Consider the following 25725-nt stretch of genomic DNA (forward strand, 5'->3'; position numbering starts at 1 on the left):
GAATTCAAAGTAATATCCTCCCTTGGCGTGATGTTCTCAGTGCTTCATGGACTGGTTTTACCTGATCGGGCTTAAGAGCCAAAACATTTTGGAAAAAGTTGTGGGTTTTTTTTTTTCTTACCAGGATATTTAATTAGCCGAGGGGCTGCCCTTTCCTGCCCTACAGGATCTCCCACACCCGTGTGGCCAGGAGAGGTGAGCCTGAGGTTTGTGCCTGAGTGTCCACAGTGATGTGGATGGGCTGCCAGCCCAAAGGTACAGTGAAGTTTTGGCCGGAGCAGCTCATTTCTGGTACGCGGGGCTGTGCTGCTTCAAAGCTTTGTGAAAGAGCCAGGGATATAAGCAGTGAGTTTTTAAATCCTCATTCACAGTTATGTACTTAACCACAGATGTCATCGCTGGTTTGATGCCTTGCCTAAAAACGTATTTAGGCTTATTGTTTAAGTACAGCAGGAATGAAATCATTGTGCTCAGGGAATAAGTGCTGGAGCAACGCGTACTAATTGTGGATTCATTATAGGCTCTGCAGAGATACAACTGGGTGGTCTCTCTAGAGCAACGTTTCCCAAACTTTCCCAGTTGCGAGCCTTCCTCTGGCTTGATTTTGTGATCTGAAATGTTATCAGCAACAACTTGAATCTCTTTAAGCTGCAGTCTTGCATTTAACTTTTGGGTCAGTGAGGTGGGGACGCGCTGAGCATCCCTGCAGGCATGTGGCCGGTGGGTGCTGCTTGGCCAGGTGAGCACCAGCTGCATTTCCTTCCCCAGCCTATCCAAATGCTGCTGTGGTTTGAGGGATAGTTCTTGAAAACAAAACCAAACCTCAAACAAAGGGCCCGACTTTCATAATCACACATGCAAGAATGCATCTGCAGTTGCTTAATTGCTACATGCAATTACCCTCCAAATTAGAGGGCAATTACCCCAATTCAGTGTACAATCTCTGTCATTTTATATTATAAAATTACATGTACAAATAGCTATATAGGGACATAACCAAGTGTTTGCAAATAACTTCAGTTGCATACACAGTTTTGTGTATAAAGCCCGGTGGTTTTGACAGTTAGGCAAACAGGCTGTCTGGGAAATCACTCTGTGTTTGTGCAGACTATTTTGACACATCCCATCTTCTCGTATATACTTTCATTTTAGTTTTTAAAAAGGGGACAGGCAGAGATAAAGAGCTGAGATTTATAGCAGCCTTCAGCCTTGGGGAAGATATTCCCTGCGTGTCTAATTATGAGCTAGGAGCTCAGCAACTGCTAACACCTAGACCCAGAGCTGCTACCTTGGATCCTGGCTATAATTTAGCAGATGTCGGATAATGACACAGCCCCGCTGATCTGTTGGCAGCTCCACGTTCAGAGAGCAGAGTTTGAGTCTCGGATCAACAGCAAGGTCCCAAGGCTGGAGTCCTGGGGTTCAAGAGGACCCTTTTTAATGAGCTCCCTCTGTGCTTGCAGCTCCCATGTGCAGGAGTGGTTGCACAGTGCTTCAGTCCTCTTCCCATCATTACCTGCCTTGATGGGTGCTGGTCTTATTCAGAAAAACCCTTGTGATGCTGCACTCTTTTGAAGCAGACTTGAACCCAAGGGAACCAACCTCACAACAGCTTCTCAGGGCTGCATTCAAGAAGTTGGTGGTGGGTGGCTTCCCTCTGTCATCATAATGTTGGGATGCTGAGTGTTGTTTTGGTTTGGTGGTACATCATCATCCCCACTCCGCAGCATCCCTAAAGCTCCTCCTTCATGCAATGGGATGTCAGAAGCACAGCTGCTATAGTGAAGCCTTAATTCTTCCTTGATTTCAGGAAGGATTTAGAACCATAGAATATCCTGAATTGGAAGGGACCCATAAAGATCAAGTCCACCTCCTGACTCCACACAGGATCACAAAGAAATCAGACTACTTGAGACTTTATTCCTGAAATGAGTGAGTCATGGGATTAGAACCAGTTGTTGCTGCTGTGCATGGGGGGACGCCCAGCCTGCTCCAAGCCAACCCTTGTTGCATTTATTCATTAGATGTGTGTGAGTGGAAGGTCAAAAATGCTTCCCGTGCCCGTTTTGAGGCAGTCCCATCCAGTTCTTCTTGTAGACCTCTTGGGGCGCTGCTGTAATGGATACAGATGTCCCCATGACCCAGTGAGGGAAGAGGAGGCAAGCAGAGCCCTGCTCTTTCCTGCTGAGACCATTTGAGCAGAAGCAGAAGAGTTTCCTGCAGCTCTGGGCACCCAGCAGACTGGGGATGCTCACCAAAAGATGCGTTAAAAACTGGGTAAGAAACACACAGGCTCTTCAAGTGTCTCCTGAAGGCAAGCATCCTTGGGAGTGGTGTTAAGGAAACAGACATGTACTAATCATCCAAAACTTTGTGCTTGCTTTTGTTCAACTTTGATAGTGGGGAAAAAACTGTGAAAGGCCGTTTTCTTGGCGCAGTTGCTGTTTGCAGAGTTGGGTTTTTGTGTGTTTGCAAGCAGATCTTACTCTTAATCTGAAACTTGTTCCAGAAAAGACAACTGTCTTGGGGGAGGGGAGCCTGGGCTGAGCTCAGGATTTAGCAGGCTGGAATTTCTTTTTTCAAAGCACAGTGGAAACCTCAATTCTCCCCGCAGCTTTGTGCATTGCATCAGCCCTCATCTCAGGTGAAGAAAGCAGAGACTGCCTGATATTGCTTGAGGTTACAGACAGAGGTAGCTGAGCCGGGATTAGATCTTGGGGCTGCTTCCCAGGCAAACGGTTCATTAAATCCCCTCCTTTCTGGGAGATTTGGTTGGGAGAGAGGAGAGGAAATTTCCATCTAGTGCTGAAGCAGGATTTGGTTTGCGCTGATGGAAATGATATTAGAAAATGTGCTTCGAGGAATGAACCAGAAGGTGATAGTGAGTGTTAGCTATCAGCTGGAAGCCATGTTAAGTATTACATTGAAGCTAAGATATTTGCTTATTCCTTTATAAATAAAAAGATACCACCTCCTCACACACACAAGACAATGCTCCCTTGCTTTCCTGCTGATTTGACTCTTATTTAGCAAAAACCCCTAATCTGCCCTAACAAAGCATGGTGTAAGTATCAGCAGAACAAATATCAAGGCTTTAACAAGGAGTGTCAATATTGACACTGTTCCGTGTTGAGGGATATTGGTAGGTTGTTTTTATTATAGTAAGCAACTTGTCAGAGGAAAACTCAGATGGAGCTTTGCGAGCGCCGATAAAACCTGCAGGTGCTATTGAAATTGAGCTCTTGTTCGTGTGTGCTTTGAATATAATTTCCAGTTTCTGAAACCAGCTTTATGACTTGCTCCTACCCCTCCTCCCTTCCAGTCTCTCCCACGATGCAGATGAAACATTCTTCCTGAAAAAGAGTTATTGAGGAATCAAACACCTCTTCAAAAGGCAAAGAGATCTTTCTAGTCTGATGTCTTTGCTCCATACCATAAGCTACCCATCGCTGAGGCCCAGTGTTGGCAGCTGGAGCAGGTTGGGCACATCACCCCCAGCCCGTGCAGTAACTGCGATGGCAGTTCTTGTGATGCTCCTGCTCTGTGCTGGGTCATCTTTCCTCAAGTGACAGGACATGACGAAGGGGTTCCAAGTTGCACCAAGGGAGGTTTAGATTGGATATCAGGAAGAATTTTGTCATGGAGAGGGTGAGCAGGCATTGGAATGGGCTGCCCAGGGAAGAGGTGGAGTCTCCATCCCTGGAAGTATTTAAGAGGTGTGTGGACTTGGTGCGAAGGGACATAATTAAGTGGTGGGACTCAGTAGCTTAGGTTGGTGGTTGGACTTGATGGTCTTGAAGGTGTTTTCAACTTAAAGGATCCTGTGATGATGCACACTCTTTACTAGCTGCCTCTTGAGAGCTAAAAACTGGTGCAGTAGATGGGACTGCATGCAGTAGCTTGAGTGCATTCTCCAGCTCAAATGGCATCTCCTTGCTGCTTTACACACTTCTGATCCCTGCAAAATTGAAAGCTGATTCTGGGAACAGTTTGGAGATGTAGCAGCTTCAGAAGGTGCAGACAGGTCAGGCTTCCTCCCTGTTCACTTAGAACAAGTCCTTTAGTCCTCATGCTTCAGCTCTTGGGATTAGAGTAGTGCTTCCTTCTCTGGCTGGGTGTTGTGAGTACACTTAAATTGGTGGTAGATGAGTGTTCAGATAGGGCAACTGATGCTACAGGAAGCCAGGATCTGGTGCCCAGACCTAGGCAGAGTGTTCTCTCTGCTGGCTGTAAGCCACTCATTGCTTAGTGTTTCCTGAAGGCCAAACTGAATCACCTTTTAGAGACCTTTCAGAAGTGCCTTATTTGCTGTGTTGAGCAGTAATCACAGACAAGTTTGCATTTAGATTGTCCAGACATGGCTCTGACTGCTTTAATCTCAACATTAGACCTTGCATACCTTTGGAGAAAGCACAGTCAAGAAAGCACTACAAAATTATCCTGCCAGTGGAGTACTGTGTTTTGCAGAGGTCTGGCTTTTCTGAGGGCTCAGCACTTTCATTTTGCCATCCTGATGGAGCCATTCAAGCTTTTTACCCACTCAACACATTCCATTGAGATACTTATGTTTTCTGTGACTGCAATCCATCAATATAATGGCCAGCTCTGACCTCGCCTTGGGTTGGGCAATCCCAAGGAGAGATGGCTGCAGGGCATCTCAGGATTCACAAAGTCTTGAACTTCCTGGTGATGTTTCAGGGTATCCTATTCCAACTCATGTGTTTGGTTCCCTTCCTTTCATTTTAAACAAATCATCAAAATGTCACAGAGCAGAGTATTTCCAAATGAAGAGAGAATTTCTAAGACTTAAGACAAAATATTTCACATGGAGATACCAGTGTTCCCTTGCTTGATTCCTTTTTCAAGCTGATAATACCTATAGTTGTGTTTGTGCTGTGCGGTCTGGTGGCCATGAAGGAATTCCTTCACCTGGGAGACCTGCAGAACTTCTTGGTAAAAAGTTAGTATGAGGAAAAGGTTATGGAGAGTCCCTGGTTCGTGGTGGCCAAAGGTCCATTTGGTGTGGCTGCAGTTGTTCAGCGAATAGAGTTGCTTTTGCTTAAGATGTTTGTTGGGTAGAAAGGGGCACGAAACACGGCAACCACAACATAAAATGTGGCATTTAGCAGCACCTTACCAAAATAAGCTTGAAACGGGATCTAAGTGAGATGAGGCTGGTCTGGCTCTCATCTACAGGTTGAATATTATCTATTCCCTGTTACGTCCTATCCGCATAATAAACTGTTTATTTTTAGACAGTGCTTCCTGAAATAGTGATGGAGAGGGAGTGTGTAACTGCATTGTGTGACAGCCCAGCGAGCAGCACGCTCGGAGATTGTTGTTCCTAAACAGGATTTCTGTGGTTGAAAAACACCAGGAATGGGTTATCTTGTACCCTCCTGTGCTACGGTTGTGTGCGTTGCTTGGGCCAGAGGAGACCTGTGGGTCTCTGTTGGACTCTTGGCTTTTCCACAAGCTCCTGGTGTGAACTAAGTCAAACCTGATCTCTGTTCTTCACATCCACTGGCAAAGGAAAACACCCTGTGCTGAAGCTTACATCTGTGATATGCTTATTTTATCTATGGTAGAGAGCGATACTAACGCCTGCATCACCCAAAGCCAAGCCCCATGGAGCTGTGCCTCCTGAGATCTGTTAATGATGTTGCTTGAACGTACTTAGGCTTTGAATTTTGCTTCAGGACCAGGTCACGGGGAGGCAGAGACGAGGGAATGTATTTACTACAACGCCAACTGGGAGCTGGAGAAGACCAACCAGAGCGGCGTGGAGCGCTGCGAGGGGGAGAAGGACAAGCGGCTCCACTGCTACGCCTCCTGGAGAAACAACTCGGGATCCATCGAGCTGGTGAAGAAAGGCTGCTGGTTAGATGACTTCAACTGTTATGACAGGTAATAGCCTAACTGGTTATCTGAATGCAGGTTTAATCGTTCCTCTAAGTGCAAAGGCTCATGGTTTTTGCATGGAGGAAAAGAAAGCGAGTCCAAGTCAATTGGCCCATTCATCCCCAGTAATTACCTCTGTTGCTAAAGCAGCTCTCAAAATTGTCACATTACTTTCTAAATAAAAGCTGCAAAATGCAGTTTTAGTTTTGTTGTGGTTTTTTTCCTTTTTTTTTTTTTTTTTTCCTTTAGCAAGGCTTTGATAATTCTGGCATGCTTTGAAAAACGTGTCCTGTACCATCAAATGAAGACCAATATGTTCTTCCAAGAGCATTTGGCGATACAAAGGAAAACTTGGAATCATTTGGAGCTCTCTAGAAAAAAAAAAAAAAGAAAAAAACACGGATATCTGGGGGCATTTAGAGGTTGAGATATTCTGGCATTTGTGATGTTGCAAAAAGTTTTGCTGTTTTTCAGCTGAGTTGAGACGAGCTGGGAGAAAGAGTGAGGCAGTGAAAGCAAAGCGTGTTTGAGTGTTGTTGCCTGTAGTGAGCTGAGAAGTAAAGAAGCTTTGTAGTGGGAGGGCTCCAGCCTCATTAAATAGCTGGGAGAATAAACCAGTCTTTTCTCGCTCCCCTTGATGCAGTTCTACAGAGGGGAAATAACTGCACTATAGAAAATGGCCTTCTGAAGTTTTGCAGTTCAAAAGGACAATGCTTGGTGGTTCTGGGCTCAGGCAGGGGTTTCTGCTAAAAGAAAAACAAAACAACAAACACCAACCAACCAAAACCCAGCCCCATCAGTAAGGATTAATAGAACGTAACATTCAAAGGTTTACCTTTGTGTCACACCAATATAAGATGCTGTCACCTTTGTCCAATCACAGCATCCTTCCCAATCAGTCAGTCACCGCTGCACATTCTGATTCCAGAAGTTTTTAGGACATCAAGTCTTAAGCCACGGGGCTTAAGCTGAAACCAGCTTTGTCCGAAGGCTGGAAGCTTCCGTTAGTCATTGTGCACCAGCCCTGGTTCTGTGTCTGTTGGCTTGTCCTGGCTGTGAGTAGTTCCTCCTCTTCCTTCTCTTATTAGCGCTGAGGTTACTTTCCCACCACACCTATTCCCTTGCCAGTTGTATGCGCTCTATATATAGTGAAATTTTTATTCTTTCCTGATAAATCAATCCTTCTTGGCCTATTAGTCATCTTAACACCGATCCTTCTGAGAACAGAAGGTCACTCCAGTTCCCTACTTACAAGCAGAAGTGTTTACTGTAAACAGATTTCTCCTTTCATTGCCTGCTCTCATACACAGTGACACTTGTATTGTCACTGAGTGTCTCTGCACGGGGATGTAGTGCTTCTTAATCTTTGTCATAACGTGTTGCTCTGTTACAATGGTGCAAAATTTCCAGGGCTCCTCACCAGCCTTTTCACAACTGCGAGGTTGAGCATCCATTATCCCACAGCCTGATTCTTCGAAGTCGCAGTTCAGGGCGGAGCAAAAAGATCTGAGAATTAGGAAACGATGTGAGTGTTGAAAGCAGCATTTGAATTAAAGGTTAGCCTTAATTAAATAAAGGCAGTTTAAAATGAGTCTCTTCTTTCTTTTCTTTCTTTTCTTTTTTTTTTTTTTTTCCCTTGAGTGCCCTCTTCAGTCTTTCATGCAGGTAGCGTATCTCGAGAAGGTAAAAATGGTTTAAAAGTTGATTGTTGCAGCCAGCAGTGTTGTGTTGATGCCTTTTATCCAGAGTACCACTGTGTGGGATGCTGAGCTCCTTGGGTGATGCTCCTGGAGCTGTCAGGACACGGCCCTGCCCTGTCTTCCCGTAACTCTGCTGGGTTGAGCGCATCGGCAGCACTCGGTGTGATGTGCCAACTGCTCCATCTTTGTCACGGAAAGGTGACGCATGCAGGAATGCAACAGTTGGGATGCTGAGGGTAATGACTCCTTCCTCTGCTGTCTATCTTAAGGTAACAAGAACATGGCGTGTGAGCGTTGAAGGCTACAGGGAGAAAGGACTGTTTAAAAATCAACCATGCGCTGTTCGTTTATTTACACAGCAGAGGTTGTGCTCACGTTCCCTTCAAGACCACATGAACTGCTCCAAAACCTGCACTCTGCTACCATGGAATAATGTGTCTTTCTCTCCCACCGCATCGTTTTTAATATTTGCTAAGTATAACGTGTCATACGTACCTGGATGGCTGCCCTGAGCACACACCAACTGGGATAATGAACTGCAGATGCGGAGCAGGCTGTTTTCATTCATTAGCTTGATTTCTGAACCGACAGATTTAGCAAAGGATGTCTTTGCTATTGAAGATTCTGATACTGATGTGGTGAAATCTGAAGGGCTTGTTATCTGATTTCAGGGAAAAGCATCTGGAAGCGTTGCTTAACTTGTTGAAATATCTTTGTCCATTTGAATGACTCAAATAGCTGCTTTCTTCTTTGAAATTGAAGCAGAAAAAGCTCTCCAAGCCCACCAAGTGCTTCCATGAGCCATTTTATCTAAAGCTGCTTTTTTTCCCCCCCCCAAAAAAGGTCCTGACAGAGACCCTGCGCGATGATTGGAGAGAGAGCCCTTTCCATTCTTCTCGTGGCATTATGTCAGTGATAGCACAGAAAGGGAGGCTTGGCGTGGGTTCATAAATGAGTAATAATGTCAAACACATATGATTGTTTTGCTGCTTCCTCCGAGTGGTTGAAGGAAGGAAGTCATGCATATAATTTAGCCGGTCTTCAGGAAATAGTTTGATACAGCTCTCTGCGGAGGGAACAAAATAACTAAAAGCAGAGGGCAACCTGGCAAAAAGTGGCAGGGAAGGGAAGCAGGTATTTAAGAAGTAGAAAGAAATTTCTGCCAGGGCACTGAAGATATCACTGCATCGATCTGTGGGAGAGGGAGGACGTGTGGAAGTACAGAGGGAAACCTCAGTGCTAAGAGGGCTACCTGGAGAACGGGCAAATGAGAAACAGGAGAGCTGCAGCCTGAATTCCTTTCAGGCTTTTGTGCGGGTATGGGATTCTTTTAAAGGAGAAGGAGGTGGCACTGCAGATTAAACTCAGAAGGAAAAATAAAAACCAAAACAAAAAGCCCTGCAGCTTCCCACCTGCTTTCGGCAGTCAGAGGCGCTGCTGGTGACTGGTACCCTTGTAATATGTAGAGTTAGGGAGCTGGGGATGCTTCTGCCTGTGAGAGCAGCCTTCATGCAGCCCTCTTTGTATGTGCTTTATAGCATCAGCTTTACAGCATGCCTAAATTCCTTTCACCCTCGGCAGCATACGTGCAGGCTGCAGGAACAACACTTCTCAGGGAACGAGGCATCTCTTCATTGCTTTTCTGTTTCTCATTCACTTAGCGGAGCCTGCTGTTATTTATTACTTGCCATCTAATGCTTTCAGTACATATGGAAGCATTTGTTTCCTTTATGGCCTTTTTGAGGGTCCTTGCTATTCACTGGGGTATTTGAGTGCCAAGTTTCCTGCAAGCAGAGCCTGTGGAGCTGTGCTGGTGGAAGGGGACACGAGAAGACAATCTGGGGGAAGCTCTGCATTAGCTCCCAAACATGAGTTGACTGACGTTGTTTTTTCTCTCCCCTTCGCTGCTGTGTGTGATGCAGGCAGGAGTGCGTAGCTACAGAAGAAAACCCTCAAGTGTTTTTCTGCTGCTGCGAGGGCAACTACTGCAATGAGAAATTTACCCACTTGCCTGAAGTAACCGGCCCAGAAGGTGAGGTGTGCTGTGGATGATGTGTTGATGGGGGTTTCTTCATCTTGACCTGATTCGGGTTGCTGGATGTTGATCACAAACACATATCTGAGAGCACACATGTGGTCAGTTGGTTACAAGCCCAAATACTGGGGTTCCTTAAGAACAGTTTTTTAATGTCATTTTGCTTTGGTTGAAGTGTATTGTACCACCATCTCATGTGTCAGCAGAGAGGATTCGGTTCCCTTGGTTTGCAGTAGGCTCTTAGCAAAAGCAAGCATGCAAGGTAGAGAGCAGTGTGACTCACACAAGGTAGATCAAGACACAAATTCATAAAGGCATTCTGACACCTTCAATAATTTTCATTTCACAAACACCCGAAACCTTGTTTTATTGGCTAAGATGCAGCATTTTTTTGGTCTGGGAATTAAAAGGAAATGGGTATTTTTGGATATATTTCAAGAAATAAATAGTCACAGCAGGTTCTTCTTTTGAGGCTAATAGAAAAATGATTATTCCTTTTGCTGTAGGCTCACAAAGGTATCCTTCAATGAAAATTACTAAAGCAGGTGTATCTTTTCTTAGCATGGTTTCTTTTACTATCAACTACCTGCATATACTGAGATATCCCCACAGACCATTATCAGATTTTCCTAGGCTTTCCTGTTGGGTTTTTAATTGTTTACATGATTTTTATTATCTCCTGTTATTAACGTACCCGTAGCAACCTAGTAGCAAATATTCTTTCTCTCACAGTTTTTTGTTTTATTTGGCAAGTCTTGCTATTTTTTCCTTCCCTGTCTCCAACATAGCAACATGGCTCCATTTAGTATTCCCATTGTTTGTATCTCAACTGCACTGATGTAATTTGGAACAAGAGCTACTGTGGGAATAGTGCATTTGATTGTGGCTCTTGCAGCATTTTGCTAAAAACTGACATCTTGTCAATCACTGTACAAGGCAAAGCAGCACTGAGAGGGGTTTCGTGTTTGCTTAATATCTTCAGAAGGGTTAAGAGAAGGAAATTTTCTGTCTTTACGTATCTCAGAAAAAATGCCCATCTTAAATAAAGATCAGAGGGGAGCTCAATCCAAAGAGTATGATTTGGACCACTGGATCATTCGTAACAGCAACGTGGAAAAGAGTAGATGATGGAGTCTTACAAATTCTGCTGGATGCAGTGAGACATACCACTGTGCCTTATAGACTCCGGAGTAGAGGAAAAGAGGGGTGTTTAATTATATTTGGACAAGTAGCTGATGGTGTGTTTGCACGTCTAAGAAGTCCTTCCCCTCGTTTACCCTTTTCTTTCCTTACAGTCATATATGAGCCACCACCACCAACGCCCTCCCTGCTTAACATCCTGGTGTACTCTCTGCTGCCCATTGCTGTCCTGTCAGTGGCCATCCTCTTGGCCTTCTGGATGTATCGGCACCGCAAGCCTCCCTACGGGCACGTTGACATCAATGAGGTAATGAGCTCTGGGTTCTCCAAGTTGATCCCCTCTGTTTGGACTTTATGGAGAAGTTTATCACAGAATTATGAGGCAGTATGGTTTGGAAATGATGCTGAAGATCATCTACTTGCCATAGACAGAGACTTCCACTAGACTGTGTTGCCTAAAGCCTCATCCAACCTGACCTTGAGAAGATCAATAGCCTCTCTGGGCAGCCTGTCCCACTGCCTCACCAACCCCCTAAGGATAAATTCCTTTACATTTAACGTTTTCCAAGTGGCCTAACTGTTCTTCTCCATCTTTTTCAAGTCAGCACTACAGTAGGCCCCATGGCAGTGCTGTGAGGCTGTTGGGTTTTGACCAGGTTATCATGATTTCCAAAATTCCAAAGGGATGAGTTACACAACCCTGCTTGGTCATTATTCTTTCCTCAAAACTGTCAAACCCATTGCCTAATTTCAGCTAACTTTGCAGAGGAGTAGAAATTGTAGAGATAAGTAAGTTCCTACCAGTTTTATGGGGTGAGAGGAGATGTTTTCCCTGCTGAAGCTCAGCTTTTATGAGCCATCAGAGAATGCATGCAGAAGGTCATCCTCACAGCCCAGAGCCATAGAGAACTGGTCTTTGCTGGCTCTGCTGTGCCCTGAACCTTCTGATCTCTTAAAAGGAGACCAGCAGCTACCTCTGCCTTCCTCCTCCACCTTGTAGGGACCATACTGTGAGCTTTGCAAATTGCAAGCAGATAGGAGAGAGCTCCAGAATCAGGTGTAGGTGGGACTTAAGTTGTTCTCCCATTCAAATGCGGAGTTTAAACAGATGCTATCTTTATTACCCTGATAGACCTGTTTACTGCCCATTGCTAGGGCTATGGGAAGCATCCTAGATGAAGTGCAAAGCAGCTGGAGGTTTTAGGTGTATTTTGCTGTTGAATCGCAAAGATGAAAAAGTTCCTACTTTTGGCAGGAGGCAGCCTTGAGGTCATCAATGTTTTACAGCCTAAAATAGCTCTTGCTTTGAAAACAGTAGAAAGTTCAGGTTTTGCCAGAGGATGACAGGCAGAAGTTTGACACACAAAGTGACTCTTGAAGGCATAGACTGTTATATATGTTCCATACAAATATCTCACAAAGCAAAATAGGGAATTTTGTGCTGCTCTGGCTGTGAACAGCACATCAGTAATTTGTAATAAACAGTATGGTGACCTTGTTCCCTTCCTTGAAGGATATGCAGTGCACACTCAGATTTTGGTTTGGATTTTGGTTTGTCAGGCATGGAGCCAGGAGCTGGACTTGGTGATCTTGTTGGTCTCACCCAACTTGGGATATTCTATAATCCTTTGCACATTTTGCCACACACCACCTCTCCATTCCCCTACAAAGACAGGCTGAGGGCTTGTTCAGCCTGGAGAAGAGAAGGCTGCAAAGTGACTTCATTGCAGCCTTCCAGTACCTAAAGGGAGCCTATAAATAGGAGGGGAGTCATTATCTACAAGTGTAGATAATGGCAGGACAAGGGAAAATGGTTTTAAGTTGAAGGGGGGAAGATTAAGTCAGATATCATGGGGAAATTCTTTACAGAGAGAGTGGTGAGGTGCTGGAACAGCTGCCCAGAGAGGCTGTGGATGCCCCATCCCTGGAGGTGTTCAAGGCCAGGTTGGATGGGGCCCTGGGCAGCCTGGTCTAGCATTAAATATGGAGGTTGGCAGGGGAGTTGGAGCTTGATGATCCTTGAGGTCCCTTTCAACCCAAGTCATTCTGGGATTCTGTGATTCCCCTGCTTTGTTTTATGCCCCTGCTACAGCTTGTGACTGTTGTTTTCCTGTGCAGGACCCCGGCCCACCACCTCCTTCTCCCCTGGTTGGCCTAAAACCTCTACAGCTCCTGGAGATCAAAGCCAGGGGACGCTTCGGCTGCGTGTGGAAGGCTCAGCTGATGAATGACTACGTAGCAGTGAAAATCTTCCCAATTCAGGTGAGAAGGGCATCACCCTTGAGCTCACCCACAGGTCTGCCGTGCCAGTGTTGAGATGCTCTGAGTATCCGTGGAGGTGTTGTCACTACCATTACAAAGGCTGGAGGAAATAGTTCAAGGACCTCGCCTATACTTTCCCCTGTGATATCTCATTACCAAATGCTTCCTGAAGTAGTTGTTGCAAGAAGGGCAAACAAGCACATTTTGAATCTTCAGGTTCTTAATACTACTGCAAAAAGTCCATGTTGTCAGAAGTTGGACTGCAGTGCTTGAAGTGCACATGAAGGACCAAATGCTTAGCTTTGTGTGTCCTATCCAGGAAGGCTGTAAACCCAGACCCCAAGCTAGCAAACAGTTTGTAGCTTACAGAGACACAACCCCAGTGCTGTGCAAGTTCACTGCACTGCAATGTGTCTGTCAGCTCACTTCTTCCACTTCAGGAAACCTTTGAATGCTCCTGGCTTGACTATTAGGAATTGCAAATAGAATGAGTAGAGCAATCAAAAGTCAAATGAAAGAGGAATGACTGAAACGTCTTTGTGCTCTTTCGCTGTCTCCTTATTCATTAATTTTTTTCTCCCTGTATTTGTTGTCATAGCATTGCTAAAGGAGATTTGCACATCTTCTGTCCATGCCAGCTGTGACCTACTAGTAAATATTCAATACAGTCTAGATTGGATTTGCAGTTGTAACAATTACAGCTACAATGCAGAGCTGGGTGCTGTGTGCACAGGCTTTATTCCTTACTGCTTTCTTAGAAAATCTTGAGAAGTCTTATTTCTCAGTGAGGTTGGGTTTGGATCCCACCCCCCTGCCCAAACATGAGAATTTTGGAGAAGAGTGATTGGGAACAATGATTTCCATTCTTCTTCCAGCATCTACCCTGTAGGAAAATAGCCTCATTTCAAAGGGGTGCATCACATCCTAATGCTGAGGGATGTATTGAGAGGGACATGAGCAGCTCTGACTGGGCTAAAGAAGCTGTTTGCTTTAAAGGGAAGTGTGATCTTCGATGGTATGTTTCTCTCTGCTTTAGGATAAGCAATCTTGGCAGAGTGAGAGGGAGATTTTCAATACTCCTGGCATGAAGCATGAAAACCTTTTGCAATTTATCGCAGCAGAGAAAAGAGGGACAAACCTAGAGACAGAGCTCTGGCTGATCACAGCGTTCCACGACAAGGTAACGTATCGTTGTGCATTCATTTGGGGATAGCACAGGGGTGGCTGGCCTTGAAGTAGTGTTTGATGGCTGATATTCTCCCAGAAGCTCCCCCAGTTGGTCTCCCCTTCTGCAAAGGCCCTTCCTTTAGCCTTCAAGACTTTCCTGCACAAACATCAGATTAAGAAAGGTGGGACCTGAGGAGAGGGAGGTGGCACAATAGGCTGCACACAGCTCACGTATGCAGTGTCTGCCATCTCATAACATGTGGAGATGAGCCAGGGAGAGCTGGGGGTTGGGGCCATTGCATTCCCAACCCAGCAATTGCAGACAGGCTCTGTGTTTGCTTTTGAAGCTGAGGGCATACCTCCTCTTTCTTGAATTGCTTTAGTTATCAAACATGACTAACACTTAAAATAAAACAAACACACACAAACCAAGGGTTGAGCCAGCAGCATTATCCCTCTGTTTAATCCAAGGTCTTCTGAGTCAATCATTTCCACCACCAGTTGATACGATGCAACATCTTCTATTGCATGCAGATGTTTTCTCTTTCCTAGCCTGTATGACTTGTTCTTTTTGCAATTACTTCGTCCCTTCCTTCATCAATCTCCCAAGCAGATGAATAGATTTGGGACACATTTTAGATATCCATATACTTTTTGTGCTTTCATGAGCCAGGGACTCGTGAATGCTTCTGGATTTTATTTCTTCTTCTTCTTTTCTTTTTTTTAACATTTGCTAGTTTTATTTTTTGCCTGTTAAATGAAGGTTCACATTTCTCAGGCACTCATTAAAACTAAATGAAACCGATGAGTCTGCACATCTGTCACATAGCAATGGCTGTGATTAAGAACGTACGATGTCCTGTTTCTCAGGGCTCTCTCACGGATTATCTGAAGGGCAATATCATCAGCTGGAACGAGCTCTGCCATGTTGCAGAAACCATGGCCCGTGGCTTGTCTTATCTCCATGAGGACGTCCCGTGGTGCAAGGGTGAAGGACACAAACCTGCTATAGCACACAGGTACAGCCTCTTTCATTAATGCTTTTCAGGTGCTGTGTTCAGATGTTTGTGACCTTGTTGAAACGATGCTGTTGAATAGAGGAGGAGATTGTGGTTTGGGGAAGTAAATGCCTTTTATCCCAGCAAATCCTGTGCTAAGACAGGAGGTTTTTTTACCCACATCTCAAATGGGAAAGAGCTAGTAATCAGCGTCTTGTCTGCTAAATAGTAAGTGTGGCTGGTGGTGGTTTGTGGCACACGTCTGAAGGGTGGGGGCTTCTCTCTGCCTTCACCTTGTCTTGATATATGGTGAAAAGGAGCCTGGTTGCTGCAGAACCTCCCTTGGAAGGCGCTGTGCTTCATAAATCACATCATAGAATCATAGAACGACTTCGGTTGGAAAGAACCTTTAAGATCATCCAGTTCCATCCCCACCGCCATGGACAGGGTTGCCACCCACCAGATCAGGGCCCAGGGCCCCATCCAACCTGACCTTGAGTACCACCAGGGAGGGGGCATCCACAGCTTCTTTGGGTGACCTGACAACTTCTCTGGGCAACCAGCACTTGTATTTATGGAGTGTATTCTTTCCTATGTATGTACGACTGATAACTCCTCTTCATGTCTTCCCACAGTTTCTGAACGTGGGTTCCAATAGAGAAAATGCAGAAAAAAGCTGTTGTTTGTTTTTGTGGTAGTTCTGTGGTGCCAGGGTGCTGATGAGAGAAAGCAGGGGAAGGGGCTGTCATCTGAGACCTCCTGGCTCACATGTGGGGACAACAGAATCCTAGACGGAGCAACGAAACCATCTTCACTGCAATAGTGCTTGTTGTAGCCCTCTGTAACCCTGCATCCTTCTCCTGCCTTGGCTGAACATTGCTGTTTGCTGGTGGCACGGCAGGAGGGGAGTTTTCCAGAAGGGATTTGCACGGGTTGTGTGGCAGCGTGCGTAATCCGCTGCTCTTCATTGAGGAGGGACTTAAACCCGGTGCCCAGCTGCAGCAATTTGCATCTGATCAAGTGGGGCCATCTTCCTATAAGGCGAGATAATCTCTGTTTTTGCAAGGGTGGCTCTGTGCACGCTCCCCCCCAAGATCTTGAGGTTGGTGGGAGCTGCGGGCTGGTGAAAGCCTGCAGCTGCCTCTGTGCTGCTCCTGGGGCTGACCCTGTGCCCCTGACATTTGTTCCCCACGAAATAAAGGCAGCGGTGTATGCAGGAAAATTCCTGAGGGTGGGGAGTGGTGAAAAGCTGCAGGAAGGCTTTAAAGCAACAGATCGTGCTCGTTAGTGTTCCCATCCATTTAGCAAATGACAAAAGATAGAGAATGCGCTGCTAGGGTGAGCTGAGTCCATACCTACAGAAGGGGGATTTCAGGACATAGCAGATTTCCCTTGGATTACCCCACTCTTTTGCATTAAAAAAAAAAAAAAAAAAACAAACAAACAAACAAAAAAAAAAAAACAAAGCCAAAAGCACAACATACTTTTTATAGCCAGAGATATCATTGAATGGGTTAATAAAATATGTGCAAAGCTGCTGGAAGGCCAGGTGGGACTCCCTGAGTCGCAGCTCTGCAGACTTTGAGCAAACTCGTAGGACTGTGGTCCCGGCACAGCAGGAGGTTATGGGATCGCTCCTCGGTGCTAAAGTGCCCCCACGTGGAAGCTGGAAATAAGATCTCTCGTGTCAAAATGGGGTTAATGCACAAACTACTTGTTTGCTCGCCCCTTGATTGAAGCATGACGCTGAAAAGGATATTTTCTCATTTTCAGGGCACTTTCCTTTATCAGTGGCTGTTTTAGGAACCTTTCTAACGAGTGATGGTGTTAGTGGGAACTGTTGTGGGTGTGGGTTGGATTAAGGCTTTCTCCCATTGCTTGAGACATTTGCGTTGAGATCACGCTTGCCAGCTTCAAGTGGTTGTGGAAGAAAGGAAAACAGGGGAAAATGGGGAAATTTGTAGATATGAAGCTCGAAATTTGGAAAAAATGTCTTCTCAGAAAGAGTGGTGATGCACTGGCACAGCCTGCCCAAGGAGGTGATGGAGTGGAACACCAGGAAGGCCTTCCAGACACATGTAGATGTGGCACATGTAGATGAGGGTCAACGGGCATGGTGGGGTTGGGCTGATGGACTTGGTGATCATAGTGGTCTTTTCCAGACTTACTGATTCTATGTTTCTATGATGGGAAAAATAGAAGCACAAAGGGAAATCGCCACATTCTGTGTCAGTATGTAAATAACTGCAGTGCAGGTAGACAGGAGCAGCAAGCGCTCATGCAGTGATTCTGGCTTGCATTTCACTTCACCTGGGAAAGGTGTGGTTCAGGCAGTGCCGTGTCATTTCTGTGAGGTCCTGGCTGAGCCACAGCTTTGCAAGAATCTCATGTGCAATCTGTACCATCCTGGAGGGTGTAATCCCCTAATGCCGATCGAGCAAAGTCGTTTATCCGTGTCATTAGGTGATGGCTGCTTTCTGAGCCTGTGGGGAAACTGCTGTAGCATGGAAGCTGTCAGTCTCTAAGATAGCATGTATTAGGTCATACATACGTAGTGGTGTTTTTATGTGCAACAGAGATCTGCAAATGTTTTACAGGCTCTAAAAGGCCAGCTGTTTCCCTAGAAACCCCATGTCCCTAGGAGGCAGTTTGCTAGGGTTCCCTTCACAGCTGTAAAGGGGAATAACCCATTTCCCCTATGCTAAGCCCCAAGCCACAACTGCCCATCGTGCCACGTTTAGCCAACTGTGAGCAAATCCTTTCTTCTGATGTTGTAAGCTAAGAATGAGGCTTGGGTGACATGAGATGACTTTAGCACATGGTGCTTTGCACTGGTGTGCTGATATCCAAGGCCACAGCCAGCAGTCCTTCTCTCTGGTCCAGCAGTTTCTCTCTTCCCAAGGAATTTTGACAGGTCGCTCTGGTGCAGAACAATTGTATCTGCCCTCGTTAATTATTTTATGCAGGCCTGCAATGTCCTGCAATCAGCAGGGTCACTGAGTGAATTGATGATAGGGAAATTATAATGCTGAGCATACAGGACAATTGCCATATGCTGTCTAAGGTCTGTAATTTAATTATATCACCAAACATTCCTTTTCAGATGAAAATGCAGGAAGCCTCAGGAACAAGGCTGGCCTGGTCAGGCAACTCAGTGGGATCCTATCCCCCCTCACTGGCTCCTGCAGGCTCACTTGAGCTGCCCTGAAACGGCAGTGCTGTAGCACAGGGCTGACACGAATGTCCCTTTATAGTCATCTTCAAGCTCAGAACCACCATCTCCACTTGCAGAGGAATAATTCTGAAAAATTCTGATCTTGGCAGCTCATCTCAGTGTGGGTTTACCCCTTCCCCTGCTTGCTTTCCAGCTCAGGGGAGATCGATCCAGCAATTAAAACATAAGTATAATAGATGACAATGGTAAAAGTCTGCAGAAGCAGTGACCAGAGTGTCACTGGCACCTGATGATTTCTAGGAAGATGTCATAGAATCATAGAATGGCTTGGGTTGGAAGGGACCTCAAGGATCTCCAACCCCCCTGCCACATGCAGGGCCGCCAATGTCCCCATTTAATACCAGACCAGGCTGCCCAGGGCCCCATCCAACCTGGCCCTGAACACCTCCAGGGATGAGGCATCCACAACCTCACTGTGCAGCTGTTCCAGCATCTCACCACTCTCTCTGTAAAGAATTTCCCCCTGATATCCAACTTAAATCTTCCCTCCTTCAACTTCAAACCATTTTCCCTTGTCCTGCCATTATCTACCCTTGTAAAGAGTTGACTTCCCTCACAGAATCACAAAATGGCCAGGGTTGGAAGGGACCTCAAGGACCATGAATCTCCAACCCCTCTGCCACAGGCAGGGCCACTGACCTCCCCTCCTGTTTGTAGGCTCTTTTTAGGTACTGGAAGACTGCAATGAGGTCACTTCACAGCCTTTTCTTCTCCAGGCTGAAGAAGTCCAACTCCCTCAGCCTTTGTTTGTAGGAGAGATGCTCCAGCCCAGTCTGTGCTTAGTAGAGGCATTTGGATCATGCTTTTAGTCTTGTTTTAACTTTGGGTGAGCCCCAAGCAGTCTGACAGTTGGATTTGGTAATCTTTGTAGGTCCCTTCCAATGGGCTGTATATTCATCCCATTTGGAATGGAATGGGATGTATATATAGGCCTTTTTTTTTTTTTTTTTTTAGCATGTGCTTCTTTCGAGACCTTTTGGTGGGGATGGGAGGGATACAGAGTTATCCAGTAGTGTGAAATCTTACTCAGAGTGCAGGTGAGAAAGTCACTGATCATCCATCTTATCATCTGTATTTTGTTTTGAGAGTAATTTACCCAGGACTTCTGCTGTCTCTTTGTCCCTCCTGAGGCTCTGCTTTCTTTCCCTCCTTTGCCCTTTTGCCATCCCTGTGTGCTGTTCTCTGAGAGAGGGGCAGCTCAACAGGATTGGAATGCATTCCATTGGTGGGCAGGGCTTGAGGATGCTTGGGGTTATGTGCCTGAAGTGCAGTGTGAGCTCCTGCAGGGAGCAGGAGCACAGACCTTCACATCACACATGGCTCCTAACCCTCCTAACCCAGCAGCACAGGGTTGTCCACTTGCATCTTACAGACACCAACAGCAGGAAGCAGCTGGAGAAGGAAAGAAAAAAAGAGCAGATCCACCCAGAGCTGTTATACCTAGAGGTTACAGCGTGGTGCGTTGCACTCTGATTCAGCCCCATGCCATAATAAACGCTCCCAAACCTGCCTCTTATCTCTCTGTAGGGACTTCAAGAGTAAAAACGTCTTGCTGAAGAACGACTTAACGGCAGTGCTAGCTGATTTTGGCCTTGCTGTACGGTTTGAACCTGGAAAACCTCCAGGGGACACTCATGGACAGGTAATCATTATCTTTCAAAATCAGATTGTAAAAAGTCAGGCCAGCCACAGCTCCACCTGTCTGGGAGTGGTTTGTACAGGTGCAGACTGGAGGCTGAGAGATCACCTTCATTGCAGGTTAGCTCCGTATAGCTTTCCTTATTTTTGCTCCCTTTCTTTAGATTTTTCTAGCATTTTCCATGCTTTTTCACATCTAGGCTTCCCCTTATCCCCACTTCACCAGGTAATAGCAAAATCATGATGAAAAATCCCTAAAGAAAAGCTTTAAAAGACATTTCAGTTCCCATGTTTAAAAAAGTGTTTTCTGCCACATTCTGCTCTTCCTTCTCTACATCACAGCCTACAGTTCTGCCATCTACATCACCATGGGTATCCAAGGAGTTCTGTATGGCTTTTCAGCTAGAATGAATGCACCTAGATGTGCACAATGGTGAGGAGAGGGCATCCTTTCCAAACCGGGGCTGAGTGGACTTCAGTTCTGCCATCTACATCACCATGGGTATCCAAGGAGTTCTGTATGGCTTTTCAGCTAGAATGAATGCACCTAGATGTGCACGATGGTGAGGAGAGGGCATCCTTTCCAAACCGGGGCTGAGTGGACTTCACAGGGTCTGTGCTTTACCATTCCTGTGGATGTAGGAGGTTGGTTTTATCCAGGGCACTCATGCCTATACTTTTTCCTACCACTTCAGAATACATCGATTTTACTCTTCTTTTATATATTTTTAGTGAAAGGGGCTTGAACTTTCCATGACTTCAATAACCGAGTCTGCCTTGACCTCAAGGTGTCGTGCCTGTCTCCAAGGGCAGTGTTTTCTCATGCAGCGTGTGCTGCTGGAGCGAGATGCAGTGGGATGCAGAGGATTTCATCTGCACTCACCATGCCTCGCTGCATCTGAATCAGACCAATAGCACACACTGAATGTATATCACACACGTAGTCATCGTGCACGTTGGCTTTTTCCTTCAGGTAGCTTATGTAGACTGAAGTGAACCTATCATGAATCGATGTTAGAAGGCACAGCCCACTTTTGGTTGTTTTCCAAGCGAGGTGCAAATTTAGCAGAAGTAGCCTACAGGCTAATGAAGGCAGCTGTCATTCATCTCTGACCAACAGAGGCTGACGGGTCCAACTGGAATTTAACTCGTGCTGTTTCTTTCTCTGCAGGTGGGAACAAGGAGGTATATGGCTCCTGAAGTGTTAGAGGGAGCAATCAACTTCCAACGGGACGCTTTCCTGAGAATAGACATGTATGCAATGGGACTGGTATTATGGGAGTTAGTCTCCAGATGTAGAGCAGTTGATGGTAAGAATAAAGATCTCCTCTGCCCCGGGGAATGGCTTTGTTTCAGCACGGTTTGCTGGCCCACAGAACGGCCTGGCTCTGTTCAAAATAAATTAAAAATCAATGCCATGTTTTCATTAGACAGCTAAGTTGTTTTTCATTTGCTTGTTTCTTAATGTAAGCTGTTATTCTCTGTGGTTAAGAATCTTTTGTGATGTTCAAGTCTGAAAGTGCTTCTTTTAATACCACGCTGTTCCCTTTCTCAGGGTTTTTATCCTAAAATGATGCTGCAAAATGGGATTCATTTTCTGTCCGAGTAGCGCATCGGTTCTCTGGTGCATCCTTGCCATTTGCAGGACCTTGTTCTTGGTCAGGGAAGCTGCAACTCCTTGTGACAATATGGGTGCTCCATGCTGAATATCAAGCTCATGAATTAATAGTACCTTACCTGGACTTTAAACATGAATGTTAATATTGTAATAGCACTAAGGTCCTTGTTTATAATCAGGATGTGTACCTAGGTATGTGTTTTTTCAAAAAGTTCTTGTGGATCATATAAAATACCAGAGGAGCAGGGATGAAGGGGAGTTAAGCTTAACCTCACAAACTCTTTTAATTCAGAAGTGATACTGTGCAAATTGCATCACTTCACTGTGCAGGTCTGTTGCATCGTTATGGTCAGAATTGTGTCTGCTGGCTTCAGTGACAAATAGTCCCTATCTTGCAGTGAGTGTGATTTCTGAAACAGTGTTGTCAATTTGTTAGGATAGGTTGTGAGTGTGTGTGACTAACAGCAGGTTTGTCTTGGTGATCACTAGCACAACTTCTTATAGCTTTGATTCCTCTTTGAAGATGAGGAATGGAAGGTCACAAACATTATTGTGTTGTCTGTTGGAACAAGCATTTCAGTTTGTTTCGCTGACGGGCATCGCGTCAACAGGAACTATGATAAGATATTTTAGTGATTGGCGTTTTTGTTGTTGACTTGTCTGTTTGTTTGCTTGTTTTAAGTACCTAAACATAATTTTCTAGGTGTCCCAGTTCGTGACCAGCTAAGGTGGTTGGCTCTTTGATTTTAGTCTGGGAAAGCCCTCTCGAATTATCTTTGCTATTGAAAGAGATCACTCTTTGCTTCTGGGAAACCATAAGTAATGCAACCAAGCATCCTGAGAAAGTTCATCAGTTAAGCTGGGCTGTGCTTTTTGAGAGGGCATCTGCACATTGCCAAAGGCCAAATGACGTTTAGATGAGCAGAAGTTATTGCTGCAGTCTGGAGTCTGCTCTGATACTTCATAACAGTTCTCTCATTCTCTTGGCCCAGAGCATTTCACAGCCATAACTGGTAGAACTAAAGCATTCCAAAATCATTTTGCACTTTGGAGCTAGCACCTGGGACAAGTGCATCTGGCTCTACCTGGTAAGAGCTGACTTAAATCTAAGAACAAGCCAGGTCAAAAAAGGGATTGCAAGTGCTGTGTACGCTTGACCTTGCTACTCAGTGCCTAAAGTGAAATTATGCTCATGCTGAAACCTTTCTCTAGGTTGTTTTGCTGCGATGGGTTGAGGAGCCATGTCTTGTGCATGGGGAGGGTGCAGCTCTGCAGAGACTGTGGCTCCACACAGGCCGTTTCTGTACTAACCCAATTCTCCACCTGCACTGTAGGTCCAGTGGATGAATACATGCTGCCTTTTGAAGAAGAAATAGGTCAGCACCCATCCCTCGAGGACCTGCAAGAAGTGGTCGTTCACAAGAAGATGCGCCCCATCTTCAAGGATCATTGGCTGAAACACCCTGTATGTCCCCCTTGGTCGATGGGCAAATGTTTTTTCCTGCATGATGGGAATGAGAGATGTGGTTATGTGTTAGCTTCAAAGGGAAAAAATGCGGGAAAATGGTGTTCTGGGAATCTGGTAGCCTCGAGGCACAAACTAAACTGCAGGTGACCTTCATGTCCTCACCACTGCCTGGTACTGTCCTAGCACAACCTTTGGCAGAGAACGCTTCCCCTTTCCCTTTGTTCCTTTTTGTGTTTAGAGGATAAACCAGCTGATTAAAATCAGCAAATGAACATGGAACGTATCGTGGAGTGTTTGTTTAGCAGGACTCATTTAATATGGTGAAATAATGGAAAGTTCCCATTCATTGAGAAAGAGAGAATGGTGCATACCAGCAGAGACGTATTCCTCGCAAGCTAGATAGCATGCAAGACTTGAAGCATTTTTACGGGAAAAATTAATTAGATGTGAAGGCAAACAGACAATGAAATAAAGTGCAGTGTGGGTTTCCCAGAGGTAGATCATTTCAGATGAGCGTTTTTAATAAGCGCGCTGATTTTTTCAGACTGGGAAAGGAGGGAGCAGGTTATGAAATCTCACAGGGCTTCAGTAAGAAGCTAAATGCCTCCATTTGGGCCAAACTGCTGCTGTTTTGGCTGGGCTCAGGTGTACTAATGCATTGCCTGGAAGTTAGGGAGAGCTGCTGAGTGTAAGTAAAGACAAGTGTGGTGGTTTCTGGGTGAGTGGGATTCAAACAGAGCCGTACTCTTCCAGCAACATTCATTGAATCATAGAATCACAGAATGGTTTGGGCTGGAAGGGACCTTTAAGATCATCCAGTTCCAACCCTCTGCTATAAGCAGGGACACCTCCCTCTAGACCAGGTTGCTCACAGCCCCATCCAGCTTGGCCTTGAGTGCTTCCAGAGAGGGGATGTCCAGAGTCTCACTGGGCAACCAGTTCAGTGTCTCCCCACCCTTACAGCAAAGAATTTCTTCCTAACATGTACTCTAAGTGTTGTATTCAGTTATTTTGAGGATTGTACAGAAGCGATTGCAAACAAAGCTATCATTTCGTAGTAACTGATACAGTGCTGCCAGCACTGGTGGTTTTATCATGGGAATTGTAACACTTCATATCTTGTCTTCTGAAGCTTTAAATGCTCAATTTCATGATGTACTTTGATGTGGGGAAAAAAAGTACTTTCAGGTCTATGAAAAAAGGCAGATGTGAGCAAAGCCCTCAGTCCTAGAAACTGAAAGTTCAAAAAAACCTGATAACACACGTGTTGAGAGTGCTTTGTAAAACGAATCTCATGATAGAATCACAGAATCATTTGAGTTGGATCTTTAAGGTCCGTCCGGTCCCAACTCGCCCGCCACCAACAGGGAGACCCGCAGCTCCGTGCTCAGAGCGCTGATTTGCGCGTCGTGGGGAGACGTTTATCTTTCCTTTCTCTCTCCTCAGGGCTTGGCGCAGCTCTGCGTGACCATCGAAGAGTGCTGGGACCACGACGCAGAGGCTCGGCTCTCGGCAGGCTGCGTCGAGGAGCGCATTGCTCAGATCCGCAAATCCGTCAACGGCACTACCTCGGACTGCCTCGTCTCCATCGTGACGTCCGTCACCAACGTGGACTTGCCGCCCAAAGAGTCCAGTATCTAAGTCCTGGTTCGCTTTTGTCTTTCCAGACTCAGTGGATTTGAAAAAAGTTTAAAAAAAAAAAAAAAAAAAAAAAAAAAAAAAAGAAAACACACGAAGAAAGAAAAAAAAAATACCATAAAAATCCAACAAACACGTGAATGCAGCTGCTATTTTATCTTGACTTTTTATTATTATTGTTATTATTATTATTATTATTATTTTTGGATTGGATCAATTTTACCAGCACATTGCTCTACTGTATTAACAAATGGACATTTCAGCAAGCATTCAGGTGCCGACTAATGAATGCAGAAAAGGTGCAGGTACCTCAGAACCTCAACAAACTCACTTCAGTTGTTTTGTTGTTGTTGTTGTTTTTTAAATTGAGTTTTCTGGGTTTCTCTTTATCAGTCTGTCTTCTGAGCAGAACATCTGTGACATAAAGGAAAACCACCTATCATCTTAGAAAACGCAATGCTGCAAACTTTGGAGGAAACTTAAGACTGTTACATAAGATTACACCTTCCTCAAAAGGATTTTTTCCCCATTTTGTTTCGTTCCTGGGTTCTGTTCCGTGTTGGGTTATTTTATTTGGAAGTGAGCTTCAAAAAAAAAAAAAAAAAAAAAAAAAAAAAAAAAAAAAAAAACAAACACAGCAGATGTGTCTTTTACGGATCTAACGGGTGTCATTGTAACATGGAAAAAAGTAACCGGGCGGCGAATGTTAATTCTTGGTGGTAGAATTGAAGGGGGGAGCGTAGAATGGGGGTGGGGAGAGCGACGTTGGACTTGGCAGCATTTGGGGAAACATCATTTGCTATGGAGCTACTTCTCAGGTAACCATTAGAGGAGGGGAAGGACATTTCTGGGCAGAGTATTAACAGCTGCAGTGTGTGGAGAAAGCAGAATTAAAGAGCCAGTGGTTTCAAGCAAGGCACTGGTT

The 25725-nt window shown here is 45.2% G+C and overlaps 1 protein-coding gene across 1 annotated transcript; it reads left to right on the forward strand.

Moving 5' to 3' along the window:
- Positions 1 to 4911: 4911 nt before the first annotated feature.
- ACVR2B (activin A receptor type 2B) lies at positions 4912 to 25575 on the forward strand. The gene is made up of 11 exons (XM_042817432.1): positions 4912 to 4953; positions 5681 to 5907; positions 9524 to 9633; positions 10932 to 11083; positions 12895 to 13038; positions 14075 to 14218; positions 15076 to 15224; positions 19966 to 20080; positions 21248 to 21386; positions 23029 to 23159; positions 24609 to 25575. Exons 1-11 carry the CDS (start codon positions 4912 to 4914, stop codon positions 24801 to 24803), a joined length of 1548 nt encoding a protein of 515 aa, XP_042673366.1. The 3' UTR covers positions 24804 to 25575.
- The last annotated feature ends 150 nt before the right edge of the window (positions 25576 to 25725 follow it).

The sequence above is a fragment of the Centrocercus urophasianus genome, unplaced genomic scaffold (genome assembly GCF_019232065.1).
Source record: "Centrocercus urophasianus isolate 14NV4802_14NV808 unplaced genomic scaffold, USGS_Curo_1.0 seq_16, whole genome shotgun sequence".
Lineage (NCBI taxonomy): Eukaryota > Metazoa > Chordata > Aves > Galliformes > Phasianidae > Centrocercus > Centrocercus urophasianus.